Here is a 14,510-nt window from a genome sequence, read left to right as displayed (position 1 = left end):
TATTCTCCTTTAATTTTAATAGACTTGAACTTTAAAAAGGGATCAGTCATACATAAAATGCTGCCTATTATGCTAAACATTAAAAACTCATTATTAAGCTTATGTTCTATTAAAAAAAAAAAAAGTTTTCAATTCTTTGTATTCTGATATAGACCAATATCGGGCCATAATATCGGTCGGGCACTAATCCTGATACTTTTCCTTGGATTTAGATCTTTTGCTACACAAGTGCCATTCAATCTGTAAAGATGTTTATGTGACAAGTAATTTATTTATGTAAAAAAAAAAAAGACTTTTTCTGCTAATCAACGCTTTTAAAGTTTACCCCTTGCTTCAGGTTCATCGACGAATTTAATGACAGTGCCTCAGTTCTGCTTTTGTTGGACACGTTGATGTGACATGACATGTACATTGTCTTAAATTGAAAATAAAGATATCAGTGATATGTGATTTTAATCGTGTTGTTTTCACGCGTGTGACTGCAAAGACTCGGGTGTGATCTGTCACACCTTACAGGGACGTAAATGCCACCAATCTGTACAATTTATGCGCCAGATCGGTTGCCATGGCGACAGAAAATCAAAACAAGGCGACGTTATAGCAGTTGGAGCCGAAGCTAACTGTGTGCTAGCGTAACTCTCTCTTTTTTTTCCCCCCCGTTAGTGTTTTTTTATCCCACAGGTTGTCTTCAACATGTCAGCAGCTCCAGCTCAAAGAGTTTCCTTCGGCACCTCTCAGGAGAGGAGAATCTTTCCCCTCCATTATGCTCCAGACCGGCTGGGAAACCAAATGCCACGACAGGACGCGCCTCATTTAGGCCCTGGCTGCTATGACAACTACCAGGTTCGTCCCATAAATATGTGCTTAAGGTGGGAGTTTAATGTCACACATCTTTTATTGAAGAATAATTTATCCTCGTCACATGTTTGAAGCAGAAATAAATGCGTCGACCTATAACCTGCATGTCGTTTGCTTATGATAAGTTTACCTCATATAAGAGACCTAAAACTTTTCATGTCCTTCACAGTTTGGCAGCGTAGTTTATGACCTGGAGAAGACACCAGGGAGCAACAAAGGACATGGTTTCTCTGCGAGGACCGCACCACGCTTTCCACCCTGCAGCAAGGTACGTGAAACCAGTTTACTACAAGAACTGGTGGAATTTAACCAAGTCTACTCAAGCACTGAACTTAAAGGGACAGTTGACCCCTAAATCAAAAGTGCGTATTTTCCCTCCATCTAGATTGTTTTGGTGTGAGTTGCAGAGTGTTGGAGACATCAGATGTTTAGAGATGTCTGCCTTAGAACTTCATGGAACTAGATGGCACCGGCCTCTGGTGCTCAAATGTCTCAAAGTGTACCTGCCAACCATCTCACCACACAGAGGGAAGTGAGCATCTACTCATGGGCGAGAGACAACAGACAAATTAATCTGCCAATAACCTGTGATTGCTTTCAACTAATCAGTGTATTTTCAGTAATTGTGAAATATGCTCATCACAATCCAAGTCCAAAGTTGCTTCAAATTGCTCCTTTTTGTCCAACCAACACTCACACCAAAACAATCACGAGGGATAAAAGGCACCACAGGCCAGAGGAAAAATACATAGTTTTGATTTTGGTATGAACTGTCCTTTTCAGGACAATTCTGAGGTACTTTGGATTTTATGTCACTTATCATATTTCTACTTCACTACATTTTGGATGCAAATATTGTACATTTTACTCCTACATTTACTTGAGAACTGTAGTTACTAGTTACTTCACAGATTTTGTCTAAATTATCAACACAAAATATAAATCAACCATAAAATGATGTATTACTGTACACCCAGTAGTATAGCTACCAAGTACCTGCAACATTAAAGTGAGATGAAATACTGCATAAGTAATTATAATCCAATTAATATTCTAAAATGGACCATTCTGCATAATTTATTTTTGGTACTTTCAGTAAATTTTGATCCTAATACTTTTGTACTTTACTTGTAACAGAGTATTTCGATGCTGTTTATGTATACATTTATGTTGCATCATGGGAGTTGTAGGATCCAGTGTTTTCTGGTGCTTGATCCATATTTGAGACAAAAAATCAGAACATCTCAGCCACTATTGCTTTGAGTCTCTTTGATTCTCTTTTCAATCTGTCTCTTGTGAATCCCCCAATTTTATTAGAGTGTAGTACTAAATTGCTGGTATACTCCTTTAATTTTTTTCTTTTTATTTCTATCTCCAGACAGTGACCCCTTCCCCACAGAAGTACCAGCCGGATCAAAGCCGGTCCCAACTCCCCCCTCCCAGCAAAGCACCTTTCAACTCAACCACACAGAGGTTTCAGAGCATTCCTTGTGCAGCTGAGGACAGCCCAGAGTGAGTGAGACAGACAGACACACACACACACACACACACACACACACACACACCTCAAGTGTAACACTGCTGAACCGAGCTGACAGATGTTAATTGTGTGATTACAGCCCTGGGAGCTACACTCTCAGTGCAGCGACAAACAGAAAAGTGAGCTGGCCGATGTGCTTCGGGAGGCCAGACTGGTCCAGACTGCCTCAGCTGGACAAGAAGTCACTCAGAGTGAAGGTGGGTGAAACAAGCCCAATCCTTATCCTGTCCATTTTCAAGCTAAAACTAGGGATACATAACATCATGAGGATATTTTCTTGATTCTGAGTTGAGTGCAGGCTGGTTCCTTGACTTGATCAGAAGGCATTGTAGTGCTGGTATCAAAATGATCTTAATAGAGACCTGGGCTGCAGCATTTTTGGAAGTACGCTTATTTGCTTTCTTGCAGAGATTTAGATGAGATAAATACCACTGTAATATCTGTCAGTTACCCTGATGCCAAAGACTGGAAGTAGGGGGAAACTGTTAGCCTGGCTCTGTCATTCCACAGGTGACAAAATCTGCATTCCAGCACCTCTAAAGCTCACTAATGAAAACACACCACCTTCATTTAATCAGTGCAGACTCTCCAGCCTAAGAAAGACACAGATGTTAGCTGCAGTAACTTCTAACAAAAAAGAAAAAGTCGTCTAACCTGGCTAAATTTCTGCCTGACTGCTATGTGTCATGGTAAGTAATAGCTATAGGTTATGGTGGTATAATGATACATGGCAATATGTGCATGGGCTGTCAGAACCCTGCATGCAGTGCATCCTGACACATTCAGGATGTATGTAAATAGCTTCAGTTAACTACACTTACCATCAACACACACTGAAAATTCACATAAAAAGTGCAGTTATCCCTTTTAAGTAAGGTCACCAAAGCAAATTCCAATCAACCGTGTTGATATGGCCATAAAGTAGTGAATTTTCAATCACATGCAACCACACATTCTTGGTACTTTGTAACTGTGTATTTTGTGGTGAAAGAAACTGATTGATTGTTGCTGGGAAAAATTTCCAGGGTTGTAAAAGCCTATTACGGGGAACTATAAATCTCTGCGACGTTTTAACATCTTATAAAACCTCCAACTCGTGCATGGATGTCTGGATCAGAATTCATGTCTCAGTGGTACCTCAAACAACCAGCACAATCACAGCACCTTGCCTTGTTTTCACACAGGTCTGTTTTCAATCTCAATGCGTTAAGAGTTTCTGGTAGATTTTTTTTGGCTTTTGACAGAGCCAGGCTGGCTGTGTACACAGAGCTCTATACTTAACCAACAGTGAAATCAGTCTTCTCATCTAACTCTTGGCAAGAAAGAGAATAAATGCATTAAAGGGATAGTAGGTTTGTGTAAGGTCTGTGTATTACCTGTAGTAGATGGTGGTCAGAATGCCTCCAGTTTAGAGAAGCAGCAGAGTACGGTACAGGAGGCCAGGAAATTAACTGTTGTGGATAGTTTCAGCACCAAAACATATTTTAGCAACCTAAAAAATATTTTAGTTTAAATGTATGCAATATTTTGAACATTTTCACTGCTTTACCTTGCCGTCAGACAGCCTTAACAAACGGGAAACTGAAGCTGTTGAGTCACTCTCTTTAAAGCCACCAGCCTCCTTTAACAAAAAACCTCAGAGAACACACAAGTCGCTGTTCTGCTGTTGCCTCATTCTGATAGGTTGTGTGTGTTATTGTATGACTTTTGTAGATTTGAAGTAACCCTTTAAATCCCCAGAGTCACACAATCCCACAAACAAACAAACAGATGGAGGCAGACGTAGCACAACAACTCCTGTGTTCTGCGAGGTAAAATGACTGGTTTTGAGCACAGCTTCAGTTCACCATCAGAAAAGGCTGTCTGATGGCAAAGCAGTGAAAATATTTAAAATACAGTGTGCATTTAAACTGATATGATTTTATTTTTTAGTTGTCTAAAATACATTTTGCTGCTGATGCATTTTGTAGCTTCCTACACCAGCTGCGTCTCCAAACTGGGGGCATGTCAGCCATTATCTACTGTAGGTAATATACTGTACAGAATTTCACCCAGTTCTCTCAAAGGAATTCTGTCTGAAGGGATAAACTCCTTATGCCTTGATATATAGGGCAGCATCTAATGCTTTTTTGTTTGTTTGTTTTTTTCCTTCAGCTAAACAGTGACAAGGAGTTCCTGAAGAACAGGAGCAGAGTGGCCTACTTGAGTTTGTACTATTAACTCTAAAGCTGATGGATAAAAACCCATCATGAAACCGAGATAAGACAATTCGTTTGTATTATATTCCCGAATAAAAAAAAAAAAAAAAAAATCATTTACTGGACTGAAAATGTTTTACATGTCAGAATTTATAAAAAAAGAAACATATTTCTTTATTCACAAAATGACTGGCTTTCTGTATGGTTTGTATGTTACATGATGATGTTGCTTACAAACTGTGACATTAAACAAGTGTGTGCTTGCTGAAAAAATGACAGTTGACACACAAAAAAAGTTATCCTCAATAGAGTCAGTATACAAAAAGCCAGCAGCAGTACTGGTCCCAGCTCACACAGCACAGCTTCAACACCGGGCTGCTCCTCTTGGTGGAGGGAATCACTGACTGGACTGCTGAAAGCACCAACCACTGTGGCAAGTCTGAGTCCGTTGGTTCAGGTGGGTCCCGACTCATTTCTTCCTCCTCACTTTGGGTTTCTTGACCGGCCGGAGGTACGGGTTGTCGATCACGTTGTCCTCATTGGCCTTTGTAGAGGGAACGACACCGCTGGGGGGAAGCATGGCGTTGACTTTGTCAGCTCCTGGGTCATCCTGAAAAGTAAAGAAAAAAGATGGAAGTGAACAGTCATGGTAGTGCACTTTGCCATATTTGCATATCACATTTAAAATAATATTTTGACATGTGAAATTTGCTGAGAATTAGATGAGAAGATTGACACCACTCACAGACGTGGTTTATCATCTCATCTAACTCTTGCAGTACAGTAAATAAGCATATTTCCCATGTTCCAGCTCATGTTACTGTGCACAAATTCAACTATTATATTCTCAGTGATGTTTATGTTGTCATTAAGACTCAGATGAATTTGAATTTAAAGGGTAGCTTTTGTATTTTTTTAACCTGGACCCTGTTTTCAATTGTTTTTGTGTCTAGGTGACTTATGGGGACAACAGTTTTTGAAGTTGGTCCACTAGGGAGAGCGCTGCAGCGGCAAAACTGAGCTGCAATGTAATCCCTCCTCCTTAGCACACCGCCAAATACGTGCACTAAAAAGTGCTTGTTTTGCCACTGATAGGCTTAGACTGTTATTAGTGGTGTCAGACAACATTAAGGAAAGGCTCGCTACAGAAATCAGAACTTTTTTTAAGAGTAAGATCTTGAAATAGCTTTATATTGTTCAGACTCCATTGACAAAAAAAACAGTGAACTTACCTCTCTGGGCTGCTGTTGCCTCAATCGTTTAGTTTGTTTGGGTAATTTTGCAACTTTTGGTGTTTTTAAAGGGTTTTTAAAAAACAATCAAGGCAGCCATACTGTTTTTGTCAATGGGGTCTGGTCACTTTTGAAAAGGGTCTATCTCTGTAGTGATAATTTCTATCACGTTGTCAGACACTTACAATAACAATCTGAGCCTCAATCAGTGGCAAAAACACTTTTAGTCGATGCACTTTGACGGTGCACTCAGTTTTGCTACAGCCTCAATACAGGCCCTATATCAAAAGTTGTTATCTTCATTAGTCACTTGGGAGCAAAAACAGAGTCCAGGTACCATTTCATTTTAATGTAAGGCATCTAGAAGTACAACTTTAGTTTTGATTTTGGAGGGTTTCATGTGGAATACACAAAAGTTCTAATATGAACATCTAAAATAGGGTAGAGTACCAGGAAATTTGAATCTCTTGCCAAATCCTGCTTCTGGGGAAAATTACCCGCGGTAGCATTTGGGCATTTGTGTGTTCCTCTACTGAAGACAATCACATGTACTAGAGCAAAGATGACGCTATCATGCAAATGTCAAAGCTAAATACTAAATTTCAACCTTGTAATTCTGTTATTACGGTAATAAACTGGATTAACCCTATCAGCTGCTAATTTTATAAAGGGATAAGATGAATCTCTGTGGTTGGCAGGGTGTGTTCTCTAAGAAAAAGGTTAACATATAATAGAATTTATGTGAAAGAATAACATTAGAAAACTTAACTTTATGATTTAATATCCCGAGTTCTCTGGATAAAGTTTAATTTATGGCAAGAAATCCCAGAGAAACAGTGGTAAATTCCCAGGAAGTAATAAAATCTTGGAACTCAGAGAACAACCCTGATTGTAGGAACTTTATCAGACAATAATGAAGCTCCAGTAGTGAAGACTCACATTGATGATGTTTCCTGCTGTGTTCTCGCTGTCTGTCTGGTCATCCTGCTCAGAGGAGTCCGTCTCCTCCAGTGTCTGCAGTTCCAGCTCTGAGGGGAGGAGGGCGCTGAGATATGGGATGGTGCTCGGCCGCGCCGCGATCACTGTCAACACAGTCGCGGGGATTACAACTAAATACAACATACTTTCAGTAGCATAGCAGGCATGCATGAATGAATGTCTAAACCATGTATTACAACAGTTTTTTGGAAATACAGGTCTACTTTGTAAATCACTCACATGGGAAGGCCGTGATGTCGTCTTTGAAGAGGCTCTGAGTTTCTCCTGTCTTGGCCATGAAGCGTGTGAGTGCTCGCTCCACGTCTCTCCTCTGACTCGCCGCCTTCTCTCTGACCACTTGGTAGTCCGACACGGGCTCTCTGAACGTCTGAGTGCAGAGAGAAAAACACACATCAAACTCAAAACTTTCTGCTTTTTTGTCTGTCACATATAATAAAGGCCTTTGCTGGTTGATGCTCTGATTTCAATAGTAGAACTGGCAGGTGTGTCCATGTCACTCAGGGGAGAATCAATTATATATAATGGAATACATTTTATCCTCATATACAGATAACCAAAGGGAAATAACAAAATTTTAGGTTTTTTTTTAGTGATCCCTACAGAAAGAAGGACAAGTTCTGACTCACGGGTGTTTTGATGTAGGTGTGAGGGTCAGGGAACTCTGGGAAGTGGCTGGGGATGTAAGCCGGATGTGTGCGTTTTTGTCCAGCTGACAGTGCTTTGGGAGCCACGGGAGGATTCGTCACTGGAGCTGAAATTCATAAAATCCAAACACACACAAAAAAAAAGAAATTAAGTTCACAGTTATGTCATGAAGGCAACTTTTCACTGAGTACATTATAATCAATGTAGAAACTGAAACTACAGAGTGTCTACTTACGGGCAGTTATAACCATCCTCTGTGATCTCTTGGCATATACAGGCAGGGTGTCGGCATTGAAACCTGCAAAGACATAAACCGATTAAATCCTGTCCTTTGTATAACTTGTGTTAGATTTGCATAATTTATATGTTGGTGTCCTCCAGTGCTTACCCATTTCAATGAGTGTAACCACTGTATCTGACAGGGTTGGGATGCTTCTGGCTGTGTGTTCACAGTAAGCTTTAGCACACCGACCTATTTCAGTTATAACTGAAAAAGGGACAAAACAACGAGGTTTAGAGAAGCATCTGTTTACCAGACAGTTTGCAGAGGTAAGGAATGGATGGTTCCTTAAATATGAGATTTCATTAAATTCAAAGTTATTTTGCATGTTTACGCTGAGGCTGCAACGTCTATAAATGTCAGAAAATAGTAAAAAATGTTTATCTCAGTTTCTCAAAGTCCAAAATGATGTATTTAAATGTCTTGTTTTGTTGGTCCACAAGGAACTGATGCATCAGCTGTAGCTCAGTGCCTCAAAATTTTCTCACAGCAGCAAATAAATGGAGCAAAACAAAAAGCTGAATCTAATGAAGATTGGTCACATCTGGTTGATGACTCGTTATGGGTAATAAAGATCAGTATCAGGGCCCATACTGATCCAAGAAATCAGCTCAGGGTATAAATAACAGTAATGATGATCTCTACAGGGATCAAACTACATTTACAAACAAATTAGCCTGCACAGATGTTTTCATGCAAGTTTTCTAAGAAGTTCAACAGAGAATCATCATCCCTCAGCTGACATGCACATCTGCAAACCATCAGCAGAGTCAAAGGTTTACTTAAATTATTTTTTGGTCCATAATCTCTAAATTTTGGAATATAAAAAAACATTTTCTTCCAGAACTCACACAAAATGAGAATGAGCTTCATTCCATCAGAATTAAAAAGACAATGGGTTACTCTTTTCCAGTGGTTTGTTTTCATATGTGTGTTTTTCCAAATGTTTTCTGCTATCATGCCTTCATCAGGATTGAGTCTGATGTTGTACATTAACCACCCATGTCACTTATACAGAACACCACCATAAAAACATTACCAGCACCTTATTAATATACATTAGACACCATGCTGATGAAGGGAAATTAGTGGAAAACATTTGATGAATACAGCATGGTGCCCTGGAGAGGAGCTATGCAGCATTTTTGAATTTTAAAAACATTCAAATGTGCAGCTCTGACAACAGTGAACATGGGCACAGTGGATGGAGGGTCTGCTTTAGGATTCATACATACAGCTCTGCATCATCTCAGTGAGAGTCTCCACGGCTGCTTTCTCTGCACTCTCAAAGCCACACTCTGTCAGGAGGGCACTGACCACAACCTGAAGGGTGCGCCGCCGGGCCAGATGGTAGTTCTCTGCAGGACTGGACGCTGCTTTACCGCCACTCCCACGCTGAAAAACATATATGAAAAGGTATAGTAGGTAAGAAAACAACACATCATAGAGGTTATCAGAAACTTGAGGAAACTGGCAGTACCAAGGTGGTATCATATGATACCATTATCCTTTTGGTGGGTCAATCTCAATTACCATAAACTGTGATACTGGACTACATAAATAAAATCTGACTTGACACAAAAGGAACACACAACATCGAAGATGCAACAGACCAAATAAAATGAGAATTAGGGATAATATCTGATTTGACAGAGCATGTCAAAGCATTTAATTTGAATTTAATTTCCTTAAGCAAAATGCTCTACAAAAGCCAAAGTATAATTGAAGTTCTCTGATACACTTCCCTTGAAAAAAATTACACACATTTGAAGGTTCATAACTGTTGTAATAGTGATGTCAGTTAGATTTGGTTTCAGAGTTATACAATATTAAATGATGCATCTTTGCACACAACATCTTTTCTTAAAATCTGGTGTGCATAAACTACAGGTTATATGAGCTTCTTTTTAAAATACAAAAATATTAAATTATTAGTCATCACATCAGATTTGACCATAAGAAGCAGGTAATTAGCAATTATTGGATGAAGAAAAAAAAGCATGTCATACCAGACTGACAATATTTACTCTAATATTACATGGTTAATTAGTATTTTATTAAACAAAGATGACAGAAGTACTTAAAGTTAAAAGTACAAATTAATTTCATACAGACAAAAAACACTGTATACATCATATTTCTTACTGAATAGGGGACATTTTTTTTCAAGCTATAATTGTGTTTTTTCATATTGTACCGACTTTTTATCGTGGCATTATCATTCCTTTCGGGTTGGTATGTTACATCTCTGCTAGCCACTAAAAGTGTAATTCACAATACAGTATTATATCAATTCTTTGGACAATGATACGATATTTGCCAATATCGTATCAATACAAGTCCACCGCGATACGATTTTGATTTGATTCAATTCAAGGGCCTGCAATCAATATTAGATTATATCATATGTCCATTAAACACATTCACATAGATTTATGTCAACTCATAAAGGCAACTAAATTGTGATTCAGTGATTTTGACTGAAGCTTTCCAGACATTCATGATAATAATGGATCACTAAACACTGAATCGATATATCAATCAAGATCAAATGTTGGTAAAATATGCAGGTGGTTGGTAGATTTGAATGATTTTGCACCCTGCTGACATATGGTGTAAAGAGAGTCTCTGGGTGATGAACACTTTAAATAAACTGAAGTTGAAAACATGAAAACATTAATGCATTTGCATCACTGATTAATCTGTTAATTATTTTCTCAATTATTGATTGGGTTATAAAATGTCAGACAAAGGTGATAAATGTCTATCAGTGTTTACCAAAGCCCATGATGAGTCTTCAAATGTCTCTTGCTTAGCTCACAATCCAAATATATTCAGTTTACCCAGAGGAGTGAAGAAACCAAAAAACATTTACATTTAAGAAGCTGAACTTATTTTTTTTTTTTTTAAGTTACTCAAACAAATTAATCAGTTATTAAAATACTTGGTGATTCATTTGTTGATCAATTAATAATTGATTATTTGATTAATCGTTGCAGCTCTAGTTACTTGACAGGAGCTTGCGGAGCACATGTACACATTAACACGTGTTACGTGAAGTATAACAAATATCCGAGAAATTGGTCCACATTTACAACAAAATGATAGCTTTTCGTATTGTCTGCAGGTAAAGGCAGTTAAAGAGGTTGTACAGAAACACGACAAGACGTGAACATGTAGCTAACTCATAACGTTATACTGACATTTCCTCCGAGAGGGAGTGTCATAAACATTTATTCATTAACATTTACAAACACGTGAACTACATAACACCTTACAGTCTGTGACAAAGTGCAGCAGATTTATACTGAACTCAAGAGTCGCTGTTTTGAGTTATTTATCCCAGTTTGGACACATTAAGGAAAGACCAGTTTCTGTGGTCAGACTGTTAGCAGCTAAAGCTACATCCTGCTAATGACGGTGAATATAAAAGCTTCTCTTACCGCTCCTGCGTTCAGTGAACCTCCCGACGCCACCGCCGGATCCGCCATCTTTAATTATTTGTCCTCTGCTCGTTATATTCAACTGATTTCACTCTATAACGTAACGATAACAACTTTATCGGTCCGACGACCGTTTAGCCGCGTTTAGTAAACATGGTGTAAATTTATGTCGTCACTTCCGTCAGCAGGACGGATGTAAGGTCTTAACCCACTCTGTATTTACTGCCGCCATCTAGAGTTCACATGTGGAATTACACCTGCGACGTTTTCAACGTGTCCACTCAGTGTTAATTGTTTTTCCTCATGCTGGTGCTAAAAATACAGCACACAATGAGAGGAAAAACAATACATGGATATTGCAGACATCTTGTATTTTATTGCATTTGATTTTTATGTGTATTTTATGCTTAATATTGATTATTTTTTGTATGTTTTTCACCGATCATATCTATATCCTACATTATAAACTTATTATAAAATTAGACACATTTATAGCCATTGATAAATTTAAGGGTGTCATAAAGCTGCATGTTTTTTGTAGAGAGACCTCTGTGTTTGAGTAGCTGCTCTTGTTTTATTGTGGATTTTTGTATCATCTTGTTATACTTACATTTTAATATATGCTGTGATTTTGTTTAGCCGCTACTTTTATTTATTTGTTCAGGGAGGGTCTACTGAGACTGATGTTCTCTTTTGCAGGAACACACTGAGTTGCTCCACTGGAGTGGTTTGGGGTTAAGGGTCTTGCTCAAGGGCACCCACCCAGATTTACTCGCAACTAACTAGCAACCTCCCGATCCCAAGTTCCCTTCTCTGACCTCAAGGCCACCTCTGCCCTCGGCCTGCTCCATCTTGTAAAAGACTTTTTTTTCCTCTCAGAGGGACTTTCTGGTCAAATAAAGGTAAAATAAATAAATACTTCCCTATCTACTTATTTCTTTATAAATATATGTGAGTGTGGATTCCTTTCTTCTCATTATGATAACAATGAAGAAGATAATATAGATCAAATGTGCCATAGTTAAATGTAGGTTACATGTTCTACTGATTATAAATACCATTGTCACTGGAAAGACATCGATTCGAAGAATGTCTTCTTGCAGCATGTACAAAAGGACCTGAATCAGTTGCCAGCTGAAAAATAGCTTTATGTGCAAAATTAATGCAGTCACACACATTCTGTTTTTTTCCCCAACACATTCATCGAGTCACATCCATAAGTATCTGCTGCCCAGCAGACAGACACCACTGCACCCTGCAGTTTTCAGTGTTTGTTCACATCTCATCTTTTGCCAGTAGACAGAGGTAAACTGCATGTTTAACCAAATCTGAAATAAAATAAGGAGCACAAAGTGACCACTTCAACATGGTGATTTAATTTACCACCACTACCATCAACATTGCAAGTGTCCATTTACATCAGGAGGGGAGTGTTGCTTTAAGAAGCATGTAAGCGGTTGGATGAACTTCTTCTCTTCCCAGCAGTCACAAGATGTTTCGCCTTGACCTCAATGGCCTCTGTCTCCAGCACGTCCACAACTTCGGGGCGAACCAAGGTCGTGTGTGACTTCACCACATGCTTCTTCTCCTTCTTCTTCTCCTCCTTGATCAGCTCTGCCAGCGCGTCCTCAACAGTCTCCTGCTCCGCAAATGGCAGCAGAACTGTTTCCACCAAACCACCAACCGCTCCAAGCATCGCCAGAGTGGAGCCGAGCACGTAGATCTTCAGCATGCCCCGGCTGGGCCTCTGGTTCAGCATCTCCTTAGCAAATGGGATGATCTCGCCAATGGTTTCCATGTTGAGTTGTTTTATTTGTCTGTAGAAGGAAAAAGAGAAGTCAAGCATATGTTTTGTTAGAGAAAAATATCCAAGAACTCTTTTGATTCAGAGTTAAAACAAAGTACTTTGGATCAATCTTTCTACTATACACATAAAATGCTGATACTCACTTTGAAGCACACCCCAAACTCTGACTTTTTCCTCAGTGTTCGGCCCAGTCAGGCATTCGCAGGCAGAGATACCAGGGCAGATCCTGAAATTTAAACACAAGTGGAGCCAGGTCAACACCCACAGTGGCAATAACATGCATATTCATGAGGCTATTACGGTTGCTTTTGGAGATGAGGGCTTGTTTGGGTAAAGGGCATGGGTCACCAGGTCAAGCATTGAAGGAAATATTCACTGCAGGTGAGACTGTCCATGTGACATTACAGGTCTGCGATCCTGAGGGGAGAATGAGGATGAATGATGTAAACATTCAAATACTACATGTTACCAAACATTGAACAACATGAGTATAAACATTGATCTTCATCAGGAGAGCTTGGACAGCAGTATGTGAAACTGTGGAAAACTAGTCCCATTTAGTGGCTGTAAAGCATTGTTTGACAACTGTATGGGTATGTATAGAAAACTCCTTATCAAACAGAGAGATAAGATTAAATAGAAGAAGAGTTTCCCCCCAGTCATGCAGCCCTGAGCTGCTCTGGCTCATGCTTGCTGCCTGACCATGGAGCTGACAGTGAAGGAGTGAGAGATTGCAGGGGTTAACGTGTGTGTTTGTGTGTCTTCATCTGAAACTCCATGCCCTTTGACCTTGTTCCTTCACCACGGGAGAGGAGGGGTGAAGTCAGGCAAGTGAGTTATGAAATGTGTCTGATCTTTGTCACAGAGAGACTTGTGTCACAAGCTCTGAGTGAAAATGACAACCGGCCAACGTCATGAGACATCTGCATGTTGGTTCAACATCTGCACACCAGATGATAGACACTTAGCACCCTGACTTATGACCCAGTTTGTTTTTTAGCCTGCTGGTTTGTCTGTCAGTGGGTCTGTTGGTCGGTTTGCCACTTTGATTTATAGCAAAATATCTCAAAAAAAATATTTGTATAGATTTACATTTTGTACAGACACTCATGGATCCTGTCATCCTGCTGATTTCATCTAGGGCCATCATCGGGTCAAAATTTAATTTTGTCCAACACCCATGATATTCCCATTAGCCTCAGCTTTACTTTGTGTTTAATTCTAATTAGCAAATACTAGCATGCTAACACAGACAAGGTGAACATGGTAAACATTACACCTGCCAACGGAGGTGTGGACATGTCTTGTATTTGAGTCACGAATTTGATTACTTTAGACTTGACTTGACAAAACCAAAATAGACTATTTGATACTTTACATCAAGCCCAAAGATAAAAACTTTTTAAAAAGTGTGCCACCAATCAATTAATTTCCCTTCATTTCCCTGAATCTACAAACAAAGTCAGCACTTAATTCTAGTTGCAGGAGAGAACATTTCATTAGTGACA

At 39.2% G+C, this 14,510-nt stretch overlaps 3 protein-coding genes across 3 annotated transcripts; 1 reads left to right on the top strand and 2 right to left on the bottom strand.

Annotated features, from left to right (window-relative positions):
• The first annotated feature begins 102 nt into the window (after nt 1-102).
• On the top strand, nt 103-4,782 carry LOC146324768 (ciliary microtubule-associated protein 3). The gene is made up of 5 exons (XM_084720383.1): nt 103-843; nt 1,028-1,139; nt 2,241-2,370; nt 2,478-2,595; nt 4,553-4,782. Exons 1-5 carry the CDS (start codon nt 694-696, stop codon nt 4,616-4,618), a joined length of 576 nt encoding a protein of 191 aa, XP_084576509.1. The 5' UTR covers nt 103-693; the 3' UTR covers nt 4,619-4,782.
• Nucleotides 4,729-11,370, bottom strand: taf8 (TAF8 RNA polymerase II, TATA box binding protein (TBP)-associated factor). Its single transcript, XM_084720382.1, has 8 exons — nt 11,196-11,370; nt 8,988-9,147; nt 7,861-7,959; nt 7,708-7,770; nt 7,454-7,578; nt 7,047-7,194; nt 6,768-6,910; nt 4,729-5,206 (listed from the first exon to the last, which is right to left on the bottom strand). Exons 1-8 carry the CDS (start codon nt 11,241-11,243, stop codon nt 5,066-5,068), a joined length of 927 nt encoding a protein of 308 aa, XP_084576508.1. The 5' UTR covers nt 11,244-11,370; the 3' UTR covers nt 4,729-5,065.
• A 952-nt stretch (nt 11,371-12,322) lies between these two features.
• Nucleotides 12,323-13,282, bottom strand: g0s2 (G0/G1 switch 2). Its single transcript, XM_084719932.1, has 2 exons — nt 13,146-13,282; nt 12,323-13,012 (listed from the first exon to the last, which is right to left on the bottom strand). Exon 2 carries the CDS (start codon nt 12,991-12,993, stop codon nt 12,634-12,636), a length of 360 nt encoding a protein of 119 aa, XP_084576058.1. The 5' UTR covers nt 12,994-13,012; nt 13,146-13,282; the 3' UTR covers nt 12,323-12,633.
• Nucleotides 13,283-14,510: the final 1,228 nt, after the last annotated feature.

Source organism: Lutjanus erythropterus, chromosome 6 (genome assembly GCF_056507025.1).
Source record: "Lutjanus erythropterus isolate fLutEry1 chromosome 6, fLutEry1.hap2, whole genome shotgun sequence".
Classification (NCBI taxonomy): domain Eukaryota; kingdom Metazoa; phylum Chordata; class Actinopteri; order Lutjaniformes; family Lutjanidae; genus Lutjanus; species Lutjanus erythropterus.
Note: the sequence above shows the minus strand (reverse complement) of the source record. Positions and strands in the feature narration are given on the sequence as shown.